A 27,359-nucleotide genomic window follows, 5' to 3' on the forward strand; every position below is an offset into this window, starting at 1 on the left:
AATTTAATATTTATTTATTTTATTCAGTTTTCAGGTACAAACAACAGCATAAAATACAAGACAACGGTGCAGCACCCTGAGGATTGCCGTGAGTGATAAAGCACTTGAATCGGCAAAAGTAAAACAATAAAAATACATAAGATATAAATTAAAAAATTGTGTTGTGTCAAAATATTAATATTGCTTTATTTAATAATAATTTAAATTGTATACAATATATCTATTCGCATAGCAACCCCAAACAATGGTGATTGTGGTTTTTTTTTTTTTTGTGAGATACGTTCAAAATAATATAAATAATAGTTTTTAAATGCAAATGGAGAGTCAACTTAGAAATTGTCATTGCTATTGCTAATTATTTAATACCGTTAATATTTACATTAAAAAATTGTAGTGGTTTATTAATATTCATTTACTTATTTAAATATATAGTATACTAGTGTATATAACGTAACTACTTCATTGAATCATTGAGAATAAAATTAAGTTTTATTCAATTAAATCTTTCAAGAGAGTAAATACAATAATTATTATGTTAACATTTCGTAATTGTATGCCCCTTTATCCCTACACGATTTTGAATACCACAGTCACCTAAAAAAATTCTCCGTAAAGTTAAATTTGAAAGTGTTTTAAGTTGTTGAATTTTTGTTAGTATAAAGTATAGAGGGCGATGTGCATTATTTTTGTAAACGCAACTAAATTAAAGAAACTTACTGTTGTTGTTGTTTTGTGCTGGTCCCAAGATACTTTAATAATGTTATATCATAACATTTTACTTTTTATATGTACATTGCATCAATTCTTTTTCAATTTGCATCGATTTCCATTCCCAGTTACACGGGGAGTAAAAAACATCACTTATAACAACACTCAAAGGAGAATATTGTTTTATTTATCCATGTCATGATGATGGGAATTAAATAAATACAGTACTTTAAAATTACAGAGTATAGGGCGATTAGAATTTTCCAATACTGAATAACAATAAAACTCAACTTTTATCTCTTCTTTGTTCTCAGCACAAAGAACAAATAATAACAGATCTGTATCCAATAGATTCAAATTAAAAGGTATAAAATTTCTAACAAAAATACCAATTTTATAGTATAAATCTACATTCCGATGTGGTTCGTTGAACATTTATTTCTCATGATGTCATTATTTTCTTTTTGGGACAAGGTCATCGATCAAATTTGCGTCTCGACGACACGAGTAAAATCCGAAACCATTGGAAGGTTTTAATTGACTCAAATAACACTGTATTGTACGAAATTTGAAGCCTGAATGCCCATGGGTTTTTTAGTTGATTCGTATAGGAACACCACCAAAAGCCAGTTTGGCAGGCGATGGATTATGTTGATGCAGCTTCTTCTCTAGCTGTTGCTTCTAGAGGATACGAATATCTGTTTAAACTCTTATTTATTGGTGATTCTGGAGTCGGTAAGACGTCGATGATATATCGTTTCTCAGACGATAAGTTTAGTTCGGCATTTATTCATACGATAGGTAAGTTTGTGGTTACAAGTTTTTATAAGGTCATCCAAACTCATACAGATCGATGTTTTCCAGATGCGTTGGATGAAGAAAGGAGAAAGGTTAATCGTACGTTAGGCCTACTACTGTTGCTCAAGAAATGGAAACAAAATCATTTATGACAATTGTTGTTATTAAAGTACACAACAAATTAAATGATTGATGTCAGCTTTCTTTGTGATTGCTCACTCACTTCACTCACATTGTCAAACTTTGCATTGTTCGCTCCCTACATAAAATATATTGATAAATATATAATATTTCTGTCCTGTTTTAATCAGTACTGAACATAAATTAAATTTAATTAGTCTTCGCCAACACTATTTCTTTTGATTTTCCCTGGTCCATGTTGTTTTTTTTTTTACATAACGTCTTAGATATTAATTTAATTTATTTTTTTTGTCATTAATTATATTATATTTATATTATATTTAATTTCTGTTAAAGGAAAGTCTTTAAACAGTGTTTGGTTTCGCTTTTGACAATCCTGGGGAATGTATTTGTATGTATTCTATGAGCCGATATTGAATAAATCAAATCAAAATAATGGTTTTGTCAAACAGTTATGGTCGGAAAATGGCAAAATCAACACTGTGATCATGTTACAAAGTAATTGTCTAAACAATATAGACTCGACTCCTAACTTAAAAGTAGGAAACCTTTCGCCATTCTTCCCCTAACTTGCAAAGTGAACATTAGGCCTATATGACATTAAAATGGCTTATGCAACAAGAAATTATTTCCAGGGGAAAATAAGCCTATTTAAGAATAATATAACTTGTAAACGCAAAATTGAGATCAGAAAAGAAAAAGAAAGGGTCAGTCATGTTGACGGTTTAGAAGAAATAAAGGCTGAAAACAGACAGAGAAGTTTCGCAGAAGAGGACTTTCCCGGGAACTTTCCCTCTCAAACTTCATTCACCGATAATGAAATAATGCGTAGGAAGAATAAGCCAACATATATTGTGAAACCAGCAAAGTAGATATTGACCCAATAAAAATAAATAAAGATAACCTGAACTTTATTTCGTTTAAAATAACGAAAAAAATACAGTTATACTATCCCGTCACAATTGTGCGAACTTTTATAGGCCTAAACTAAAATTACTTCAGTCCTGGTTGGAACAAGTAAATTAGTTATAGGTAAATAATTAATTTTTTTCCCTTTATGAAATTGTTTTTTGTTATCCTTAAAAAAAATATAGAATTTGTCAACATTCTGTTATGCGCCGGACATTTTTCAAGTTGATAAGTGGTCTTTATATCTGATTTTTTTAAACGGTCGGTTGGTCGATAATTTTGTGATATACACAAAACGTAGTTTTTAAAAACATTGAAAATGAACTATCCCTGACACTTTTAAGCGAGCGTGAGAACAAATCGAAATGAAAAAGAGGAGAAATTATAATTAATATGTACAGGCCTTAATCAGTGACAGTACGATAGAAATTTGAATTTTTATATTCGGTTCCTGATTTTGATTACCTTTCTTTTGAGTGGCTGGCTACTCACTGAAACTTCGGAAACAATCCTAATTTTAGCCATACAAATATTATCACTGCTGTTGTGAAAAATTGAATTATTTTATTATATTGAATTTGAAAAGTTTTTTTTTTATCGAATTCCCAAAATCAATGCGGAAATGCATCAGACCTCACACACATGCTCAGAGTATACGTCATAGCCAACTAACACTATGCAAATGAGTTCGTGGCCGACAATGGTTGCAGTGGAATCGTCATGGCCAAAACCTACGATTTTCTGTTTAAATTGCTACTTATAGGTGATTCTGGTGTCGGGAAGACTTGTGTATTATTCAGATTTTCAGAAGATGCATTTAATTCAACTTTTATATCAACAATAGGTGAGAAATCGACCCCAATAACTTGCAAATTACTGTTCATTAATGGTTATTTCTAGGCCTCGCTTGGAGGCTCTGTTCCAATGTGTTATCCACTACTTCCGCCCTTTTTGCGACTGACTTCGAACATTCCCTTTGAACTGGTGGTATACCTTGCTTACAATTACATGTACTTAATTTTAAATGGGCGCTAGAAAGATAATTGAATAATGAATATAATAATGATATATTGCCGATTCATTGTTATTTGGCTCTCTATTCTTATCATGTAAAAACTACACACACGGCATACAAAACAGATAGATAAATAATAATATTAATAATATTATTAATAAATTATAAACATCAAGAAAAATTAAGTAGGCCTATGCTGCAGCAGCTAGGTAGACCTACTAATACTAGCTGGGCTTGGTAATAATTATTATGAACTTTTTGATTGACTAGAATAAGCTTAGTTAAGTGGGGGTGGGGGGGGGGGTGAGAGTGCCTAACAGGTAATACAGTCTGATTTAGTAGTACAATCTTTCTGTTGAAGCATCTATCCATGCCATGGATGGAATTATTCGTTGGTTTTTAATTTTACTAAAATGATATGTACGCTGTAAGAGAATTATATAATAATAGTAATACAGAGATGAAAAATTGAACATTTGTTGACAGTACTACAGTAATTAAAACTCATGTCATTTTGTCTAGTCTGAACTACAGTACTGTACTAACATAACAAAGCTGCACACATAAAATACTATTTGTACAGTACTTGCTGCTGTCGGAATTTAGGAAAGACAAAATTCATGAATTTCAATCAGCAATAATACACAAACTTTAAAAGCCCATTAAGAATATTAATTGTCACTTTATATTCTGTGAAATGACTTACACATAGCAACAGTTTAATTTCAGCTGCCTATTAATAGCTCAGGTAAGTTGAGTAGTTGATATTCTTGTGCGACTTTTTATCAACTAGTACAAAACAAAACAGTACCTGTTTTATAACACCCCCATCCCCCCCCCCCCCCAACTCCTACTGCTGAAAAATAATACCACCCACTACTAATATAACCCTTTTGAATATTGCCTCCAAGATTTACCCACCATCCACCATATAAATCTTAAGTTGCAAAACCTTACTCAACTTAAGGTAAATCTGTATAATAAAACCAAAATTTTCTCATAATTTATTCAGTAATTTAGTTTCCATTAGTTTGTATAGCAATTAGTAGATTGAAATGACACTTGCTGGCCTGCCCTGTTTCTCTTTTAACATCAATCGTTTTTGTGATAATAATATGATGTACTGTACTCCTATACACTTTGTCTGTGTTTCACTTTATTATTATTCATTATGATAACATATTAGTTAATTTGAATCTCCAGTGGGATTGCCTTTGGGCATTAATACGTTCCCATGAGCATTTAAAATTACAGTAACTTTAGACCTAATTCTGTACTATATCTGTAATATAGTGGAAATTTGAATTACATTTTAAATGTTAGTAATTCTTGTACAAACCTTGAGTGTACCAGCCTACAAACCAACAAATGAATTAGCAATGACTAGCTGGACAAAATTACAGGCAGCCTTGACACTTATAATAAAATAAAAAAATACTGAGACTTTGTATAAAATAAATGAACCTGTATTTAAAATATGTTTTATTGTCCGTTTTGTCGTAAAGAAAGTGTTTGAGTGATGGAATTACAATTTACTACAGTATTATGTATTTAATGATTGTAAGATATAATAATATATTATATTGTACAACAATTATTTTTAACTTAAATATGTAAATAAATAATATATTATTTAAACAATTGTAGTGACAATGGCAATTTAACTTAATATGCTGATTCTCTTTTACAGTAATAATCTGTAGTATTCAATATTTATACAGTTTGGTGTATATAACCTACACTTACTGATATTATCAAGGTCACCTGATAGAATAAATAACTTTATTATCCAATTTTTGTTGGCTCTTTGTAACTACAGACACTAGTTGTGTGGGTAGGTAAACTATATAGTTGCTATTGCAGTGAGTCAGTTGAAGTACTTCCCACTCAAATTAGTACAATTCACAATCATATTCAGAAGTTTAAACAAAACTTTATAAATGTAATATTCTTATCTGATTTGTATGTTTATTTGCAGGAATTGATTTCAAGATTAGAACAATAGAATTAGATGGAAAGAAAATCAAATTACAAATATGGTAGGTTATTTTTTTTAAACCAAAAATGTTTTTTTATGAAAAACAATGCCGTATTTTATCTTGACGATATGACCCTGGTAAAAATATTAGTTTGATACAGTAAATATGTGAGCAAGATGAAATTTTAAAGTACTGTATAAAGTTCTTTCTACACTATCAACCTTTATGTGACCAAAAAAATGTGATATGGACATGATGTCAGATCACTACCATATTTGGGCATATCTCTTATCATATTTGGGCACTAGTTTGATAGTGTGGACAGAGTTTAAGATTAATTTAATTTATTTAAATTAATATATAGAGCTATCCTTGAATTCCTTAAAACATAGAGGAAAAAATAAATGTTTTGAATTGTTTTTCCTCCATGCTTGTAACTGGAAGCTACTATATCGATAATATTTTTTAATTCAATTATAAAATTCAGAAATCATAAATAATATTGTACATGTTAGTAGATTAATATAAATGTGGTTATTAAACTGCATGCATTACACTATATTTTAGAGAATTAATAATATTGTTATTGAACTGTACCTGTATGAATTACACTGTATGTTGTTGTTTATTAGGGATACAGCAGGCCAGGAACGATTCAGGACTATCACCACAGCTTACTACAGAGGTGCAATGGTACGTAATAATTGCATACTAACTTATGATTGACAGAGGCAGATTCCAGGAGAAATAGAAAGCATTGCCATAACTTATCCATGACAAAATAAACCACTTTTACGAAAACCATAAACTAGATAAATATAGGACAGGGGTGCCGCAAACCAAAGTCATAATATTGGCACAGGCTAAGGCCCTTCTCGACCATAATTCTGGTGGTAGAAGAATTCTTCTCGGATAACAACTCAAAATGGTGGTCCTGGTTACACATATGTCTTGTATGTGATGGATTACCCCTTTTGGTTCAAAATTAAGCCCCTGTTGATGTTACAGCAGTTGTTTATTCAGCTGCTAATTTAGGTTCACCTTCACCCAATCCCCATATAACTTTCTTTGAGCTGCAATAGAGATTTTCACACCACAAACCAAGAATGATTAAATTTCTTTTGTTTCACAGGGTATCATGCTTGTTTACGACATCACAAACATCAAATCCTTTGACAACATCAGAAATTGGATTAGGAACATTGAGGATGTAAGATCAGTTTTTTTTTTATTACAACATAGACCTGAACATTGTTATGAGCTCTGTTGAAGTGAGATCACTTCCAAAAATAATAAATTATAATATGATTGTTATTTATATTAATTGTTAAAAATGTGTATACCGTGCTACATCATCTTTAATTCATCATTAATATTTGGAGGTGTAAAGTCCAGCTTAAATGTTAGCAGTCATTGTATTGAAAATTTCGTGTTTGTCTACGGATTGAGAATTTCTTTCTTTGTCGGCAGATATTTTAATTATGTAGTATTTCATACACCAATTTTATTTTAACCAGTGGGTTGTGGAAAAGTAAATAGAGTGCATTTTATTAATTATACACACAGTAGATGCAGTGAATGATAACTCAATTGTATTTTGTTGTTTCTTACAGCATGCATCAGCAGATGTGGAAAAGATGATCTTAGGTAACAAATGTGACATGGATGATAGGAGACAAGTATCAAAAGATAGAGGCGAACAGGTAAATGGCTTTTCTATAGGAATCATTTACAGACAAATTCCCAATAAAGCTCTGTCTACACTATCAAACTTTATGAGACAAAAAAATGTGATGTGCCCATTTATGGACATAATGATGTCATATCACTACCATATTTGGGCACATCACACTTTTTTTGTCAAACTAGTTTGATAGTGTAGACAGCTTTAGTAAAAGCTCTCCTTTGAGAAAAGGTGGATTCCAGCTAAATGTTGATGAAAAAGATAGGACATTAAGTTCAGCATTTCCCACCCACCCCAAATGATATTCGTATTGCTAGCCACATCATATATGTAACAATTAATACAATTTGTTTTTCAAAAGTAAATTCATTTCGTTCGGTTTGATTTATTATTGTAGATAATGATGATATAAAACAATCTCCGAACAAAAGGTGAAGAAGGCTATTTGTGATTCCACATTTTTGATTAAAGATTTCTTGAATATAGACAAATAAAGTTTGAAAATATTGAATCACAATTGCTTCCCTCAATTTTTTTCCGGAGTTTGTTTTATACTATCATAGTTATATCAAACCTTTTAGTGAACTCTCTTACCTTAGTGATAGTAATATAAGGAGGCTTTAGCATATTTTTTTTTTTACTTTTGGAGACTCTAGTTTATTGTAGATAAGAATGTGTTACTCTTTTATTTCAGTTGGCCATAGAGTATGGAATTAAATTCATGGAAACAAGTGCAAAAGCCAGTATCAATGTAGAAGATGTAAGTACTGAAAGATTCACACACTACATTAGCCATGAAAAGCATGATTGGTGTAGATTTCAAGATCATATTGTATTATTATAACAAAGTTGGTAGCAAAATCCAATCAGATGCCTCCCATTTAGTCTCTTGTTTGGAGCTCCATACTGTCTTTTGGATTAAGGCCGATATTTATTGTTACTTAATTATCATATTCATTTTGTGTGGAAAATCAATAAAAACAAACTGACAGGCGGTAACGGTAACGAAAAACTGCATAGCTTGTCCCATGTAGAATCTGTATCTATCCGCCCGACCGCCCCGCACTTCGTGACTAACGGTCATAAGGACTAACATAGATTTCATATTTTTATTACCGTTACCGCTCTTCTGTGTAAATCGTCGTCCTTCGTGTGTCAATTCATTTTTAGACAAAATAATGAATTTAGTTTATTTTCTTAACAGGCTTTCTTCACACTAGCAAGGGATATTAAGGCTAAGATGGACAGGAAGTTGGTAAGTTGCCACCTTACATCCTCTCTTAACACACGGTGTCATATTTACACTTGTTTCAGTTTCTGTTTTCGAAGAACATACTTATTTCTTGTGTTGGATTACTAGATTGAAATAAAATATTATAAGAATAATGAATGATTATAAGTTGAATGGTGAGAGTATGTTGTTGATAGATTGACTGCTCTATTTATTCACCAGAAAAAAAAATAAAGTCAAACAGAAGCCCATTGTCTCTCTGACAAATCAGGGTTTTAAATTGAACTGTTTTTGTCTTTTTATAAGTGAAATATTATTAATATTTTATTGGTTTTTATTTTTTTTTTCTGTGGAAGTGAATAATTTTATTGAAACTACAAAATGGTCCATTAAAAGTTTGATTTGATTCAAGTTTTTCATGTTTCCTGGAACAGTATGTCTTTAAAGATTGTAAGCTTTCTTGATGTGGCGTCCCTTTTCCACTTATTATATATTTTCTTGCATTATATTAATTATGTTCATTATCGGTTGTATATTTATTATGTTACTCTGTATTTTGCTATATTATTTGTGCATTAGGTGTACATCCCCATTAGAACTTTTTGGTCAAAATCCTTATCAGATAAATCAACTAAGCAGGTGATTAATTACCTGAATCCTATTATACCCCTGTGATTTTATTAGCTCTCGTGTAATTGATTGATTAGGAAAAGGTACATTCTTCAGTATGCAAGGACAATGGTCAGGCAAAAACTAGCAGAAGTCGGCAATGATCAAATAGTTTAACGACCTGCCTATCAAAGTTGGACTTAAATAAACACATGTCACAGTAGGAGGTTAAGTGACATTTACCTGAAGTTTTTCAAAACTTCGGGTAAAAATGAACACATTCTCTAATGGGGCTGTACACGTAATGTGGAAATAAATGTTATTATTTTTAATTTGTTATAGGATGCAACACAGCCACAAAAGAGCTTTCCCGATCGACCTAGCGAATCAGGACACAAAACTGGTTGGAGGTGTAGTATTCTGTGATCACCTACAGCCACAGACACGCCTTTCCGCCCAACTCAGCTTGCAAAGAATCCTCTGTCTTCTATCATCCATGCGGCCAATAGTATTCACGGCAAGGTGTCCGAGGGCTTCAGCCTAGGAGTATGTTCAGCAGTATTATTTTGTGCTTTGTGGCTTGAGATACTATTATCTTGATGCGTACAAAACATGTATAACTGAATGTTCATACATTTTATTGGTTGGTTATATAACTATTATATATATTGTATTTTGAATTATTATTTTAACAAGAGTTAATCACACAAGCTCTAACCATAGAAGTATACCTCCATGTTCCACAATCATTAGTTACACATAAATGTATGACCCAAGTGCTTTGGAGAAAAATAGTGTCTGAAATGAGTATAGTTCAAAGATAATAAGATATCAAATTATTTTATGTAATTCAAAGTATTTTAAGGACACTATTTTGTTCCAAAATCACAGTTATAATTATGTCACCAGAATTATGGAAGGGATCGGGTCAAATCGGGTTGGCTACTATGGTACAATATCAACAAATTAGCCAGATATTTGAAATGATGGGTAAAAATAAGTTCAATGCAATTATTGTTCAAAGATAATATAAGATATAAAATTATTTTATATAATTCAAAAATCAGTTATAATTTTTTCACAAGAATTAGGGAAGGGGTCGGGTCAAACCGGGTTGGTTACTATGGTACCATATCAACAACTTAACCAGATATTTAAAATGATAGGTAAAAATAATTTCAATGCAATTATTGTTTGTGTACTATATGTACTTTAGTATGTTAGAATAACATCAGTAACTGTCAATGAGGAGAACCAATTTCTTTAATTGCCAAAATATGTTTACAAATTGAATATATTTGGTAGGTATTCATATCAGTTATATTTAATCATGTTGGTTTAATTTTGATGTTCTTCCAATTGTAAATGTAAAATCAAATCATGGATAATACAAATACAAATACAAAGTATTGTACAACAAAAAAGATGTTCAGTTGTTATAATTATCCCTACAACCTCATGACATTTATTCCCTCCATTTAATTTTATTTTATCACTACATATTTCTCAAAAATCTGAAACAATATACTTGGATGACTCATTTCAAAGAATAAGCATAATTTATCAATGTTATTAATGAACAACAGAATGGAAACTTCAGTTTTGGTTGATGTATTTTGGTTTTTCCTACTAACTGTTTCAGGTACGTCACATTTTAATGTATGATATTGCATCTTTTGACCATACAATCCTTCATGTTGGTTTTATCAATATACAGTAACCAAACTTTCTTACCAAATCATTTCCATTTGATAAAATAAGTTTATTATATAGATTATTTAGAAAGAAACTTTGTATATTCAGATTTGAGCTGGGTTGTGAATCAGTGGCATAACGGCTATGAGCGCTCACTGGCTAAAGCCATGGACCCCAGAGCTCAAGGGGCCCCAGAGCATGACGAGTCCAATGCAACTACCCAGCTTAGGAGGACCCCTTAGAAGTGCTAAACCAGGACCTTTGCCCTGTGCGTTACTCCACTGTTGTGAATGCTATTAGAGATAATTTAAAAGATTTGCATGTTTACAGAATAATTACATTATTGTAACGAATTAATTTTTTTAAATGGTGTATAATTTTTGTGCAGACTTTATAGTTATTAGCATATGATAAAATTATCAACCGACAATGTGATATATTTGGGGTTTAAATGATGAAATGAACATTTTTTTATGTAAAATATTTATTTTATTTCCCCCATTAAAAGTTTTGAATCGTGCAAACTTACCGTACCACCAACCACAAAATATTTTTTTAGTATAAAAATTACATTTTATGTCATACTGCGTAATTACGATACCATCTTTATTTTCAAATCATAAATAAATATTAGTATTGTATCTAATATTGTCTATCTGCAAGAAAAAAAAGGTGCAAAATATTTTTAATTGTTATCAAACAAAATACTATATTATTTATGTATTATAAACATAAATTTGAATAAATTAAAGTTGGTGTACTAAGATTGTTTGTTTGGACTAAAATGGTTGGATCCTTTTGCACAAAATCATGCCAAAATGTGCAGTACATGTTTTAAGATTCTATGCATATAAACTATGAACTCAAATTGTCTTGTACATCCGGCTTAAACATATTTGTTTGTTTGCCATCAAAAATAATTTTTTCACCTAAAAAAAATTGTAATAGTTCCTACTAAAGGAAATGACTACATTAGCTTTTATTGAGCGTTTTTCCCATGTGCCGCATTCAAAACCATATTTTATTTTGTTAAAACCTTTTCTGCTAAATTGATGGCAAACAAATGTTGCATTTTAGGCCTATACAAAATATATATATAATTGTTCTATCAACCTAGCTAACAAATATTCTGTGATGATGCTAATTATGTATTCAAATTGATGCATCTAATCTAAATATTGTTTTTTCAAAATGTGTATTTCATGTTCTTAGTCATACAAGGTGATAGGAAATTGCCTACATTCTTTGGTTGCTATGACAACCAATGTGGTTGGGTGACTGATTGCCTGGTGATAAAGAAATTGTGAATACCGTACATCCTATGGTATAATCACACCTTTGGTCTAATCCCACCCCCTACTTTATGTATGATTTCTCAAACAGGCATATCCCCGGGCATGGAGGTATAAAAACAGATACCTCCATGTCCCCGGGTATAGTCTCAGTATTGACTTTTGGTCTGGATGTAGCTCTTAGCCAGTTCAGTTCAGTTCAGCCAGTTTTTACAAGATATGCATACATTTTTTTGGGTTTCCCCGGGTATAGTCCCATCCTCTAGTCGGTCGGCCGGCCCAATTTCGTGTTCTAGGGGGGGTGGGATTATACCATAGGATATACGGTAGTTTGTAATGTTTATACTAAAAGGGCTTGTATAGCATGTACTGTACATGATTGAGTGTGACTTTTTAAAACCATGAGGAAAGAAAGACATTACAGATTGAATTCTTGGGAAATCAGTCCATCGCATATTCCCTCATATTAGTTTACTCTTTGGAGAGACGCATTTTAACACGCACGTTCAAAAGCTGATGATAATTGTTACGGCGTTTGTATGTGCGCGTTTAAATGCGATTAATAATTCGTCCACTTTTCATCTCATAATGTCACTGATGCTCTAGTTGTAAGTGCGATTAATTTTATTCAATTTATTATGTATAAGTGAGAGTCTATAATAGGTTCACCTCTGCCTTTCTGACTACACCAATAAAATTTAGAGTAACCAAGTATAAAATACTGCCAATGTGTCTCATTTGTTTTTATAGTACATTTTATGTATTCTGCGATTATCAATATTATGAATATCTATAGTAGTTCAGTGGAATGCCCAGGTAAATAATTTCGCTAAATGGATAATGGAGACTGGAGAGAAAAAGAAACAAATTAAAAAATCTTGATGGTGGACGTGTGGCTCAAATTCAACTGTGGATTTATTTAAAAATTGAGGGTGACTTACAGATGTGGTAAGGGGAAATTGGTTTCATAATCGGAGTTTAAGGACGGAAAACTGCCACCAGTCCACTGCCTGGTTTTCATAAGTAACCTAATATTAAGACGAGTTTTTCAATTACCTGTATAAATAGTGTACAGTATAAAGTATCCATGAATTTTTATTTTATTCTAATGTAACCTAGTGAATTTCATTCATTTGTATATTTGTAATTATGTTGTAATTATGGTTATAAGCTCTTGCTCATAAAATAAATATTTCTACAATGGTGATCAAAATAAAAAAATATTAAGTAATTTGATTGGTTGTGTGGTTATGCATATAATTAATAAATACTGCGTAGACATGACTCGCATTCTTTCTCGGCGGGATCATCCGTATCCGGATATTCACCCCCTGGACATTTACCCCCCGGACAACTACCCCCCGGACAACCACCACCTGGACCACTACCCCCTTAGGACAACTACCCCTTTAGGACAACTACCCCCCGGACAAATACCCCCCGGACAACTACCCCCTTAGGACAACAACCCCCTTAGGACAACTACCCCCTGGACAACTACCCCCCGGACAATTACCCCCTAGGAACAATTACCCCCCGGACAATTACCACCCGGACAATTACCCCCCGGACAATTACCACCCAGAAAACTATCCCTTTAGAACACCCTAACCACCCAGACCATTCAACAACCTGACTCTGCAACAGTGTATAATAGGAATTAATAACTATATTTTAATTCGTTACTTTGACGAATTACTATTCATTATTGTAAACAAAAGTAAAAGATTGAACATAAATATAGCCTGGTATAAACTGAAGATTGTCACACATGATCATAGGATAGTCGAACGTATTATAGTACTCCCTGTATTTACTGTAAATACTGGGTTCGCTAATAATAATAATAATAATTTTTGCGTCAGGACAATGCTTCGATAACCACTGGTCTTAAAAGAATTAATTTTTGTCTCAAATTTGTCATATATGTATTTTTGTACACTTGAAGAATAATATCACTTTTGATATTTGACCTCAATTTTCACTCACCGAATAAACGTCGATCTTTAAATAAATTCCCCTCAAATAAACGGTGACCATGTCACTCCCATGAAACATCATATGAAATAATCGGCGTCTATTTCCATTAGATTCTCCCATTGAATAAACAACTTTCTTCCAATAAATGTCCACCTAAAAACCACCTAAACAATAAACAGCCCAGGCCGTTTTTTCAATAAATACGGTACTTTAAATCTAGCACATCTAGGGTCTAGCGTGCTGTTAAACAGAATAATCGGTTAAAAACGGGTGTTTCGAAACTAGAGACCCGAGACCAGAGACCAGAGACCCGAGACCCAATACGAAAAGGGAGACCTAAATATACGAAAAGGGAGACCCACGTACGAAAAGGGAGACCCCACTATACGAAAAGGGAGACCCCACTATACGAAAAGGGAGACCCTAATATACGAAAAGGGAGACCTAAATATACGAAAAGGGAGACCCAAATATACAAAATGGGAGACCCAAATATACGAAAAGGGAGACCCACTATAAGAAAAGGGAGACCCACTATAAGAAAAGGGAGACCCCACTATACGAAAAGAGAGACCACACTATACGAAAAGGGAGACCCTAATATACGAAAAGGGAGACCCAATAGGTCTCCCTTTTCGTATTGGGTCTCGTTTCAGGTCTCTGGTCTCGGGTCTCTAGTTTCGAAACACCCGTTAAAAACAGATGATTTCATTTTTACAGAAACCGGTCCTATATATTTGTCTACTTTTGGATGGGGGGGGGGGGTAGTTGACCGGGGGGGTAGTTGACCGGGGGGTAGTTACCCGGGGGGTAGTTATCCTAAGGGGGTAGTTGTCCTAAGGGGGTGGTTGTCCGGGGGGTAGTTGTCCGGGGGGTTGTTATCCTAAGGGGGTAGTTGTCCTAAGGGGGTAGTTGTCCGGGGGGTAGTTGTCCGGGGGGTAGTTGTCCTAAGGGGGTAGTTGTCCGGGTGGTAAACATCCGGGGGGTAACTGTCTAGGGGGTAGGTGTCCTAGAACCGGATCATCACCTAAAAATAGTCATGACTTTATCTGCGCATGTGCATTAAAAAGCCAACAATAACAACAGCACATGGTGTGTGTGGCGTTTAGTTTCTTTCCACAAACATTAAAATGGCCAAGAATCCCGTCCCAAAATCTTATGATTTTCTTTTTAAATGTGTGGTTATTGGAGACTATGGTGTTGGGAAGACTTCAATAGTAATGAGGTTTACAGATGATACTTTTGATACGTTTCCAGCTACTATAGGTAAGAGAGTAGACTAGCCTCTAGTAGGGCCTAGCTAGTTTTAGGCCTAGAACTAGGTTTAAAAAGTAGTTTAGGCCTAATAAATGAAGAAAACACACCCACCACCCTTTTCCACAGAAGTCTACTCTGGATAGAGTGGGCCTATCCTCTCGTTTAGAGGTGTAGGGCCAGGTTGAGAAGACCAGAAGGAACCTCAAACTTTCAAATATGACTATACTACTAGCATGAGGCCTCTCAACACCCCACATAATAATTAATACTTACTGTTCTGTGTTAGTGTTAAATAACGTTGCGCATTAACATTTTTACTTTATGCAGGAGTTGATTTCAAGCTTAGGACAATAGAACTAGATGGAAAGAAAATCAAATTACAAATTTGGTAAGTTAGTAGGCTTTTTGGTATGGGACTACAATCAGTGATTTGATATAAAAGGGTTTATTTTTTATCAAAAGACGTCTTCCTCCTCCCATAATAAAATTGTAGTCTAATTTGGATTCAAGATCGATTCAATTTTTCTGCTTTTTAGGGATTTACGAATGTCTGGAACCCGCTGCAAGAGTGTTTCAAATGTTTATTACAGAGGTACAGGGGTAATTTAAATTCATTTATTTGCTAAATGCTCTGTTTATTTTAGGGATACACCTGCAGGAGAAAGAAGAAGAGTTTATGTTCTTCCCTCACATTACAGAGGAACAACGGTAATTGAATAAAATGCTATTTTAAAATATCCATATTCGTGACTGAGCTGTTTTGAGCAAATAATCACCAGCTAGCTCCTCAAACTCCTAATAATAAATTCAATTCAGTTTTCAATGTAGTATGTTTTATGTTTGAAAAAAATTTTATCTGGTTACGATTTAGTAATAGGAGTGTTTTTGCACTAAACATGCTATTATTTCAGGGTATTATGGTTGTATATGATATCACAAATAAAGAATCTTTTGAGAACTGTCAAGTATGGCTGAATGACATCAAAGAGGTAATTTTATCTAGGTATTACTATAATTTATTTAAATAAAATGTTGATATGATATTGACATGCCACTAGGGTGGAACACGTTCTAATATTAAGATATATTATGCTTACTTACTTAGAAAGCATCACCAGATGTGGAAATAATTCTTTTAGGATCTAAATGTGATGAAGATGATGAAAAAAGACAAGTTTCCCAAGAACAGGGACAACAGGTAGGCTGTGTATTAAAAACTGTTGTAAACAAATAAATATACTATGCATTCAAGATAAATGTTTTGCACAGCGTGTCATGATTCTAGCCCCCAAAAACACTTAAATTATAAAGCTCCGTCTACACTATCAAACTAGTTTGACAAAAAAGTGTGATGTGCCCAAATATGGTAGTGATATTACATCATCATGTCCATATATGGGCACATCACATTTTTTTGTTACATAAAGTTTTATAGTGTAGACAGAGCTTTTGATTGGGCGGTGGTTTTAAAGGCCATTGCAATATACAATCTAAAACCTTTCTAAAATTTCATATTCCTAGCTCTTTCTTTTGAAGTGATGATGAGAAGAAGTTTTTAATATGATACAGTAACACGTTTATATTTTCTTTTTCAGTTGGCCACAGAGTATGGAATTAAATTCATGGAAACAAGTGCAAAAGAGGCTATCAATATAGAAATGGTAAGGATTGATATCAATAAATGTTGAATGATGATGTTACATTAAAAACATTTACAGCATTGTGAGCAACATATCTAGAATTATTTTAGTAAAACAATTTTTTGTCTGCATTTTATTTAGTTTGAATGTGGAATTCTATACAAACTTTTATGATTTTTATGTTGATGGAAGTCTGTGTTCTCATAAAGCAGAAAATAAGCCTAGTTCTGTATCAATAATAATAAAATAATGTTATAATCCAGGAAAACATTAACAGTTTCTTTATATAATCATCTCTGTTTTTGTTTATTCAAAAGGCTTTTTTTACACTGACAGAAGATGTACTAGCAAAGAAAAGTATTGAATTGGTAAAGTTGCTTTACAGTTCATTAAGTAAAACAATATATCAATTATCATAATTATTCAAACCTTTGTATGATGACTCGTTTTAATTGATAGATATTTTTACTTATATTGTAGACAGAAGAACCATTGGAGAAAAAGAAAGAAAAATCAAGAAAATCAGGCTGTTGTGTCCTTTGAAGATCAGTATCACATATTAAACAGAAGGGAGCATTTTCTTGTCAAACCAATGAGGAGCAATATTTGTTAACACTACAGCTAACCCCTATTCATGATATGGGGTATTAGGGGGACAATTCCTGTGAAACAAACAAGCATTAGTATATGTTGTCACACTACTGCCTACACTACCCCCTATTAAAGTGATAATTTGTTGAGTTCTGGAGGTGATCTCTTAATATACTGTATGTTCTACTGTATATTCCATTCAGGATTGTGTGATTTCCTAAACTCTTAATTTTGTTTTTGACAGCAGGAGTTTTTTTTTTCGTCCTTTCTTTGTAAATTTATATTGTTTTAAGAAAATATCTGTTTTCATTTAATAGTAACATTTTATATTGTAAAGTATACAGTGTGTAAAACTATAGTATATAATATCTATTTTTAATACATAGCCAATATTGTGCACAAATAAATATTAGTGTAGTTTTTTAGAGGGTAAAATCTTTGTATGGTACAGTATATTGTAACCAGTTGAAGGTGCTTTGCAAGTCTTACTTAAGTAATGGTGAGTCTTAATACTGTGACTGAAGAAGGATACGAACCAAGAACAAATGGCTCTGAGATTGGTAACCAATTAGTACAGGGAAAAAAATACAATTCTGTTACTGATATTTTTATTTGAATTTGAAAATCTGAAAAGATATGCATCATCAAGAACAATAAATTCAAGTATGTTATGAAAAAATAAATGTAAATATTAAAAGAATAATTTTAAACCTATTTATCTTTTACCAATAACACCAAGAAAGAGTGAATTCATTCTTCCCTGATTGAAACTATACCAAATAAATTATTTGTATATAATAATGTAAATAATGAGAAAATGGAGATAGTGCGCATAGTGTCCGTCTAGATTGTTGAACAAATACAAGAGTATGATCACGTTTTAAGTCGCCCCATAAATCTAGATTTGTTTGTCATTTTGTTTTTTTAATTTTGCGCTTGGGACTATTCCATTTTGTACTGTAGGGATTGTCTTCCTTAAATGTAGTAAATGATTCACGACACTTTATTACTATTTTTTATTCTGATCCTACAATAATTTATGAAAGATGATAATGTTTTAAAATTGCATAATGGGAAGTATCACTGCGTTCTTGAAGAAAAAAATAAAAACAATATTTCCGTAATAATTTCCTAAAATATCGATGACTTTTATTTGCGCATGGGCGATGAGATGTTTTTTGTTCGCGTGTGTAATTGTTTTTAGTTTCTCTGTCTCGCTGTATCAAATGGCCACCAAAAAGTACAATTTTCTTTTAAAGTTCGTTATAATAGGAGATAGTCGTGTTGGGAAGAGTTCATTACTGTTGAGATTTGTAGATGATACTTTCGACCCGTCGTTTATATGCACAATAGGTAAGAAAAACATGGTTAAAGTAGCTAGGCCTAGCTGAGTGAATCCTCTTCCTTGGGCAGACGATGCACGTTTCGTATACTGTACAGTAATATAATTAGGTTGACTCAAATCCATGGCGCGCCACCAAGGACAAATCTTAATCGAGTTATTTTATAGTTTATTTTATAAATGTTGAAATATGTTCTAAACAATGTACTGGTATTCCAGTTTACAATTGGAAGGAAAAGGATGTCTTTTGTTTAAAGAAACGATTTACAAATTAATGATAAAAGTAAGTACGAGTATTACGATTCTTAATCTTATACAGGTGTAGGTGTTTTTTTACAATAATATATATTGTAATTTTAAGAGGAAATGGTAATTACAAATACATACCTTGTTTAAAGATGAAATACACACGAAAAATGAATAATATATATATATTTAAATTAAATAAATTATTGTTTTTCTAGGAATTGATTTCAAGGTTAGGACAATTGAAATAGATGGAAAAAAAGTTAAATTACAAATTTGGTAAGTATGTCAAGTTTTATTGTAAGAATGTAATTTTGCAACAATTTTATTTTAAGTAGTTTTTTTACAACAAATTTTTACTATTTTTTTTATATTATTATCTCATGTAAGTTGCAGGTTTCCTGTTAAGTGGGATTTTGTAAAAGTGAACAAAAATGTTTTAAAAGTTACTATTACAATATGTATAAATGAGAATGAAATAAAACGTTTGATCACAACACTAAAGGAGAAAATGTTACCTCCGAAGATGCTAAATTAAGTTCTTATGTTTATATTTAGGGATATACCTGGTTCTGAAAGAATAATGTGTCTTATGCCGTCATATTACAGAGGATCAAAGGTAATTTCACAGAGTATCAATTTATTGTTTGTCTTTATTATTATTTACGTGTTGACATAATAATTCTTACTATAAACTGTTATTCTTTCAGGGTATTATAGTTGTATATGACATTACCAACATCAAATCTTTTGAAAACAGTCGAGTATGGCTAGATAATGTTAAAGAGGTGTGTAGATGTAAACGTGTAATATTTAAACTTTAATTTGTAAAGATATAATGTATCCAACGATGTAGGTCCTGGTTGAGGTGAGGGAATTAATTAGGTGTCAATTGTTCTTCTTCGCTTTTAGACGGCAAACAGCTAACATTTGATAATTATTTTTTTTACATTTTCGATTCTCGATTGCAACGTCACCTCTATTTTCTTACGATTCGTTTTTTAATTTGTATTTTGTAGAAAGCATCAGAAGATGTTGAGTTAATGCTCTTAGGAAACAAATGTGATGAGGAAGATAAACAAGTTTCAGAAGAAGATGGGCAACAAGTAATTAATAACTTACTAAAACCATTCAGAAAAACAATTGTCGTATTCTAATGGAAACTTTTGTTGAATACTTTTTATATTCGAATTGTAAATTTGTGCTCAACAGAACGTCATTCGAATAGAAAACGTTGACAACGCAAGCTTTTTCGTTAAGAAGAATCTCAAAGCTCAAAATACTCTCTGAGTACTGTACTCAACGGAAAAAACTGTACTCAATGGTAAAAGTCCCACTCGAATACAAAAAATACAATGATGATGGTCCTTAGTTTGGTTCCTTGATTATGGACCACTGTCTAATCAAAGTGAATAACAAAAAATGATTTGGATTTAACTTCTTTTTTTAAAGAAAAACATCAATATCTTATAATCACAATAATATACAGTTGAGTAATGATTTTTAAAAAAAATGAATTGTAAAGCTCCTTCTACACTATCAAAATAGTGACAAAAAAAATGTAATTTGTGACATCACCGTGTCTATTATATTATATTGCTGCATCTCATTTTTTGTCACATAAAGCCTTTGAAAATATTTGTTTCTTCATTTTCAGTTGGCTGCAGAATATGGAATGAAGTTCATGGAAACAAGTGCAAAGGAAGCTATTAATGTAGAAAAGGTAAGCCAAGATAAAAGTGATATCTAAGAGAAAATAATGAATAGTCTCTTTCTTTATACAGTAATACTGTATATTCTGTTATTTTCTTTAAGGCATTTATCACACTTGCAGAAGATGTATTTGCCAAAATGAGCATGGAATTGGTAAGGATTTTTACAAATAAAAATTATCTTCAAATCAAAATAAGATTTAATTAAGTCATAATATTAAGAAAAAAACCTGTTTTTTTAATATACATTCTAAATTGAAATTGTTTATGATCTTGGGTTTTTAAATATTTATATATATATTTATATTTGTATTTTATTGTTAACTGTATTTGATGTTGTATTGTTTTATGTTTCAAACCTGTTAGTAGCGGTAATTATCACTGTTGGTTTTGATTGAATAAAATAAAAATAAAATAAGATTTTCAATTAGACGTTTTTATTTACAGCAGGAGGCATCACCAGAAAAGAGCACAGAAAAAACAAGAAAATCAGGCTGTTTTGTTCTTTGATTTCATATCAGTGGTTCATGGATTTGTGCGTTGCAGATCTATAAAATAATCTTCCATGATGTCAGATTGATTTAAGTATGCATTAGAATAATATATAAATTCACTGCTTTTTTAAAACTAAATATCTCTTTGCTTTTAAATTATACATTCGGCGCCATTTATCTCCAGTCGCGGTTCATCTTTTACATCTATATCGATTATTGATGACTACACCCAAAAGGTTATACATGCCTACTACAGAATCATCCAGTTTCATAGCATGTTTCGCCAGTCTCAGCCAGTCTCAGCCGTCAAAATGTCATACTAGGCCCACTACTAACTGCCCCACTATTAATAACGTACCATTAAATAAAAAATAAATATTCACGAAAAGTTGTCAAGCTGGGTTTAAGTTATTTGTTTAATATGTTGTTTTGCACGTTAGTCTGAATGCTTGGTGGTTATGATGCTTGGCTACCAATGGGTTCAAGTCCTCTAATATGTCAGGATTTATTCTAATGACAAATTTCACTCTCAAAGACTTTGTTTATGTAGAGCATCTTGTGTATGTTTGTGTTGTTTGATAGTGAATGATATTATGGTTATCCTTGGTAATTTGCCTAAATATATAATAAAACAAAATCAACTTAAATCCTGGGGCAGAAAAATAGGTGCTGGCGACAGTACAGTATATGAATTCCTGATAATACACAAACTCAAAGTAAAGTTTTCATCCATCCAGTCTATACCAAAGTATCGGGTCGGATCGAAAAAGTACAGTGTTTAAATGAATGTTTGAAATAGAGACATTTCTTACTTTGTTTATTTAGCCTTGTTTTAGTGTTAAACGATAAATGAAACTACAGTTTATTTGTTATTTTGATAACATTCTAGATTAACTTCTGTGTCATGTTTTGACAAAGCCTCACACACGAACGTGATTCATTTCACCCGTTGACGACATAAAAAGCAAAACATTTTTTTTGTGCATTTTTTATGTATTATTTATATAATATTCAGGGTCAAATATTATTTATATTTATTTATTTTGAACATAAACATATGTTTCATTATTATGTATTTCCATTTTATGAAACAAAAAACATTGTGAAAGTTGCAGCGGTACTTGTATAACAATTCTAGCGATTAGTATCAAATACATCTTTTGAAAGCAGGTAGGGCCTACAGTATGTATCTTTGTTTTTTTATATCAATGAAGAGTGTCACTTTAAGCGTATTTTCCATTTTATAAAGATTGTAGTCGTATTATTCTCCTTAATATGGTGACGGCAAGTATAGGTCTACTTCTGCGCTATTTTGCATGAACACATTAGTTTTGTATTATATTTGGTATAGATAATGGAATGTTTTCAGGATAGGTTTTGCTTCAAGAATCAATGTTAATTAATTTCTTAGTACAGATTTGCAAGATGAATCGACTTTTCATTGCATTTGCATATTTCCTGTTTGGAGCAGCAGTCGTAATGTCGGAAGGTTAGAACACTTAAAAATAATAACTGTCCAAAGAGATTGTACTGTACTATATCAAAGTAGATTGACACCGAAAATTAAAAGTCCCAATACCGTACAAATAGCCTACTATTAGATTTATATCCTATAGTCTTTTCAATACCTTTCCGAAACTCAGATGTTTCGTTTGGGTGCTTTGTTTAGCTTCAATGCACCATACGTTAAAAAATTTTTAAATGGTGTTTAATCATTTTAGACCCCTGTAATAGTTGTGGAGATGACCAAATTTGTGACGTATCCGACGACGGTAGCTTCACTTGTATAACACCAGGTAATTACAGTAGAACCTTCGTTTTGTATTATAATAAATACAGTACATCATAGTTTTCTAGAATTCAACAACCACCGCTATAGGGCTAAACATAGAGATCTTATAGTTCACTACAATATCTCTATGGTCCAACCGATACTTAGTATTTCGACTAAACAAAATGCACCGTCCATAAATTGAATTCGCACTATAGCTTCTTTGTGAATATTTCTATTGAGAAGAAAAATATGTTTTTAATTAACTGCTCTTTTTTCTTATTAGAACCTAACCTCGAAGTGTATCAAGGTAAGAATTCATCATGATTTAATTATTGAATTAATAAATCAGTTGGCGTATTTTGAGGTAACCTTCGTGTATATCGAGCACTCTACCCAGTTGATCTGAATTTATTATATATACATTGCATTGTTGACACACTGAAAGTTTTATTTTCTTGCATTGAAACCATTGATGCATAAATTATGATTACATAAACAATGTCAAATAATAGTAAGTATACCGTCTGATGATAACAGTGAAGTACTGTATATTATTGTCTAAATATATTTTATAATACTGGAGATACAGTACCGAGAAAAATCAAATAATCTTCAGCAGCAAATCATCCTGGAAGTCACTTCGGTACGTTTAAAAAATAACCTGTAAGGAAAATATTGTGTATTATTTTTCTGTTATCAAAATTCAGGCCTATCAGTAATAGTACAGTTATGTTTTCCTTTCAGAACATGTTATGCGTAAGTATTACACCTCACTTCAAATAACATACATTCACCGATAACGTCAATAAACTATGATAATTACTGGGAACAGTGTGACGTAACCTCAAACATATATGTTTTTTATGTCATACAGGATTTTACTAAATAATGATACGGTAACTTGTGACAAAATATTACTGACAATATAAATAGTGAAAATGAAAATGGCGTAAACTTGTTTCTAATACCTGCAAATCGCCAAGATAAAACAAATATTGACAGGCCCTATATTAATAGTCTAATTCTAAATTACTTGATGATATTTCGTTCGATATTAATTTTTATAAAGGATATCATTTTCCAGAATTAACTTGTTTATTTATTTTTGTATTTCTTTGATAGCTCCTAATGACGCGTTCTTTCTTACCAACTTGGATATGCCTATGTGGCAGTATGAATGAGAACATACATTTGATACACAGAGACTTAAGAATAAGCATACAACATCATTTTCTGGCATATAAACATTTTATTGGAAAAATGAACATTCTAAACGTGTAAACTGCATGTGATTCAATTCCTGCTTTTCTTTTCAAAGTCTTGAATACGTGGCCTCCTTAAATTGCCTATCTATTTAGGACATTTAAGTAGATAGAAACACATTTAAATAAATAATACTGCAAATTAGTTTGTGTTGGTGTTTGTTAAGTTTGTCACTGAGTTTAAAAGCAAGGTGTGTCAAAATAAAGACTTATCGACCACAGGACATCCATGATTTCGATTCAGAATGTTCTGGAAGTCGTACATTTCGGAAATCTTAGTTTTTTGCAAAGACGCTCAATTACCACCGGTGCAATCACAATAAAATAGAGAAAAGAAGATTATTTTCACTGAATGAATACCAGAGATTTACATTTAATCTGTAGCATTTATCCATATTTTTTATAGAAAAATTAACTTATTTCTCTATGTCTTTAATTATGGAGGTTTCATTATTATAGCTTATTGAATTTCAGTTGCAATTTTACAAAAATAACAAACTAGTAAATCCTAAGATTGTAAATATATCCATTAAAAACTTGATGAATTGACTTTAATTTTGACCATTGTCGTCACACCAAAGGTGTCATCACAGTAAACCCAACATTTTGATGACTGATTAATTTTATTAAATATAACCATAATGTTATGTAATAATTATTTAGGCCTAGTAACTACTACAACGAAAACTTTCATAATAAACGTGGCGTTATAGTTAAAATTAGCAAATAATTAAATTTTATAAAAATTATCTATTCATTTTGAACATAAACATATGTTTCATTGTTTATGTATAATTAAATTTATGCAACGAAAAATTGTATGAACGTGCGAGTTTTACATCTACGGTTCGAGTACCAGTATCGTTATTTGAACTGCAGGTAACTTGAATTTTACTTTATATTAGTCCAATGAAAGGTGGTCTATTTTCCCTGATATCAGCAATATATCGTTAAGTAGTTCACATTTGATAACAAATATTGTACTATTTATACATTTTAGTGCAAGTTTATACTTGTTATTTTATATTATAAACATACGGTACTTTGATTTCCCAAATTTTAATTGCATTAAAAAAATCTCTGCTGCATGCTTTCTTAGACATATTTTGGCTATGTGATGTATATATATTTGGTGTATATATATTTGGTGTAGAGAAAGGGTTTGTGAAAACAAATTAGAAATGTTTATTCATTTCTGTTTTACTTCAACAGAAACTTTTCCAAGATGAATCGATTTTTTATTGTATTAACATCCCTTTTCATATATGGAGCAGTCAAAGTCGTAATGTCAAGAGGTATGAAAACGTATTGGCCTAACCAAACGGTCTACAAGCACTCAGCTAAATCTATTGCATAAATTTCAATATTAAAGTACCATTTTAGACTTTGCAATATATATTTTCTGAAGTTTTTCTGTTCTTTGGGGTGGTTTCCAAAAATGACATATAAGGCTTACACTGGCACCATATTTCACTTATTGCCATATTACTTTAAATAAGATGATGTTGTTGTTTCTGTTTCAGATGACACTTGTCTCGCGTCCAGTGACAGCCACACTTGTGCGGCAGGTAATGATTTTATTTCTAGAATAAAATTTGATTAAGATTGTAGTTTTGATTGAAATTGAAATTATAAGTCTAAGTTATCGTAAATAAACTTTTTTAAATATATAAAATACAGGTTTCTTAGTTTTTATTTGTTGTTTATTAACATCATTGTCATATAGACATTTTTGTTACAACTCATTGACAAGAAAAATGAAAAATACGTTCTTTCTTTCTCAATAGAAACTGGCCTTAACGGGTTTGCGTATATCTGTACAGATGGTAATTCGTGTCCACACTACGAAGGTAAGAATTTCTTATTGGGAAAATTTGAGGTGGGAAACACAAAAATAGCGGTTATGGTCAATGTAAGTTTGTCTGCTTTCTCGAGCCACATGTCTAATAATGAAAAAAAAAAGAAAAGGTTCAGTTAAAACGTAATTAGGGGCCTAAGCGAACTTAAATAAAACAGGAAGCACCACTTTTAGTTAATTCAGTATTTTCCTTGATCAGCACAGCGCGTGTAAGACACTCTATAAGCAAAAGAAATGTGCACATTCTTAATAGGCATACATTCTATTCTTCTTTCAGAACGATACTTCATTCGTAAGTATCAAAGCTCAATTAAAACTGTCACAACAAACAGAAATTATGCATGCAGTCACATTATTAACAATTTATAAGTGAACATTTTTAGGAACTATAAGGCCTAATTTAAAATTATCGAAATTTCTTTCACAGCTCCCGGTGACCGTTACTTCCCTCAATTTATTCTTGGAAAGGAAAATAAATAAGAACACTCTTTTATCTGAGAACATTATATTTAAATATAAAGCTAGAAAAGTATACTGTATGGAGACATTAGGCCTACAACAAGCTTAAAGAGAAATTAAACTGTAGAATATTACTTATTTGTATTATGATCTTTAGATAACAATTCATTCATTTATAAAGGAATACTGAAAACTCTATTATCATAGAAAACTATGAGGTTTCAAACTTCGTGTGAAATTGGCTCTAATAACCACTAAAGCTCTGTTTACACTATCAAGCTTGATGTGACAAAAGAAATGTGATGTACCCATATATGGACATGATGATGTCTTATCACTACCATATTTGGGTATCACTACCATATTTGGGCATATCACACTTTTTTGTCAACTAGTTTGATAATGTAGACAGAGCTATCAGTCTTTATTCTAAAGTTCCAGTAGTTGTCACTGTGACATTTTCTAATGCATTTTTTATTCCATTCGTGTTGTGTTGAACGTGATTAAAATTGAATAATTTACAATATGTAACCTTTAGATAGACAATACTTATTTAAATGTATAATTATAATCCTATAATTGTTGACATTAAACTGTTGGTTCAAACAATTAATTAACCTTTAAATGTCTTTGTTGCTTAATTAGCACTTCGTAAAATAATTGCAAAACATGCCACATCATTG

General features: G+C 31.7%; 3 protein-coding genes across 8 annotated transcripts; all 3 read left to right on the forward strand.

Annotated features, from left to right (window-relative positions):
* The first annotated feature begins 3,224 nt into the window (after positions 1 to 3,224).
* Positions 3,225 to 12,782, forward strand: LOC140040238 (ras-related protein Rab-8A-like). The gene is made up of 8 exons (XM_072086004.1): positions 3,225 to 3,400; positions 5,550 to 5,610; positions 6,183 to 6,243; positions 6,683 to 6,760; positions 7,164 to 7,253; positions 7,929 to 7,994; positions 8,439 to 8,489; positions 9,417 to 12,782. The coding sequence occupies exons 1-8, from the start codon at positions 3,277 to 3,279 to the stop codon at positions 9,498 to 9,500; spliced, it is 615 nt and encodes a 204-aa protein (XP_071942105.1). The 5' UTR covers positions 3,225 to 3,276; the 3' UTR covers positions 9,501 to 12,782.
* Positions 12,783 to 15,121: 2,339 nt separating this feature from the next.
* On the forward strand, positions 15,122 to 22,178 carry LOC140040239 (ras-related protein Rab-8A-like). Of its 4 annotated transcripts, none has more exons than XM_072086006.1 (11): positions 15,122 to 15,307; positions 15,626 to 15,686; positions 15,835 to 15,898; positions 16,210 to 16,287; positions 16,404 to 16,496; positions 16,894 to 16,959; positions 17,256 to 17,306; positions 17,419 to 18,882; positions 19,091 to 19,154; positions 19,336 to 19,396; positions 19,676 to 19,693. In XM_072086006.1, exons 1-8 carry the CDS (start codon positions 15,172 to 15,174, stop codon positions 17,479 to 17,481), a joined length of 612 nt encoding a protein of 203 aa, XP_071942107.1. In that variant the 5' UTR covers positions 15,122 to 15,171; the 3' UTR covers positions 17,482 to 18,882; positions 19,091 to 19,154; positions 19,336 to 19,396; positions 19,676 to 19,693. The 4 variants fall into 4 exon arrangements, with proteins under 4 accessions (XP_071942107.1, XP_071942108.1, XP_071942109.1 ...); XM_072086007.1 differs by lacking the exon at positions 15,835 to 15,898 and adding an exon at positions 15,943 to 16,006; XM_072086008.1 differs by having other exon boundaries at positions 15,176 to 15,307; positions 15,835 to 15,890.
* Positions 22,179 to 24,820: 2,642 nt separating this feature from the next.
* On the forward strand, positions 24,821 to 27,214 carry LOC140040240 (uncharacterized). Of its 3 annotated transcripts, XM_072086010.1 has the most exons (6): positions 24,837 to 25,238; positions 25,572 to 25,654; positions 25,883 to 25,927; positions 26,147 to 26,209; positions 26,495 to 26,509; positions 26,645 to 27,214. In XM_072086010.1, the coding sequence occupies exons 1-6, from the start codon at positions 25,180 to 25,182 to the stop codon at positions 26,695 to 26,697; spliced, it is 318 nt and encodes a 105-aa protein (XP_071942111.1). In that variant the 5' UTR covers positions 24,837 to 25,179; the 3' UTR covers positions 26,698 to 27,214. The 3 variants fall into 3 exon arrangements, with proteins under 3 accessions (XP_071942110.1, XP_071942113.1, XP_071942111.1); XM_072086012.1 differs by lacking the exon at positions 26,495 to 26,509 and having other exon boundaries at positions 24,835 to 25,238; XM_072086009.1 differs by lacking the exons at positions 26,495 to 26,509; positions 26,645 to 27,214 and having other exon boundaries at positions 24,821 to 25,238; positions 26,147 to 26,362.
* Positions 27,215 to 27,359: the final 145 nt, after the last annotated feature.

This window comes from Antedon mediterranea, chromosome 2, assembly GCF_964355755.1.
Source record: "Antedon mediterranea chromosome 2, ecAntMedi1.1, whole genome shotgun sequence".
NCBI classification, from domain to species: domain Eukaryota; kingdom Metazoa; phylum Echinodermata; class Crinoidea; order Comatulida; family Antedonidae; genus Antedon; species Antedon mediterranea.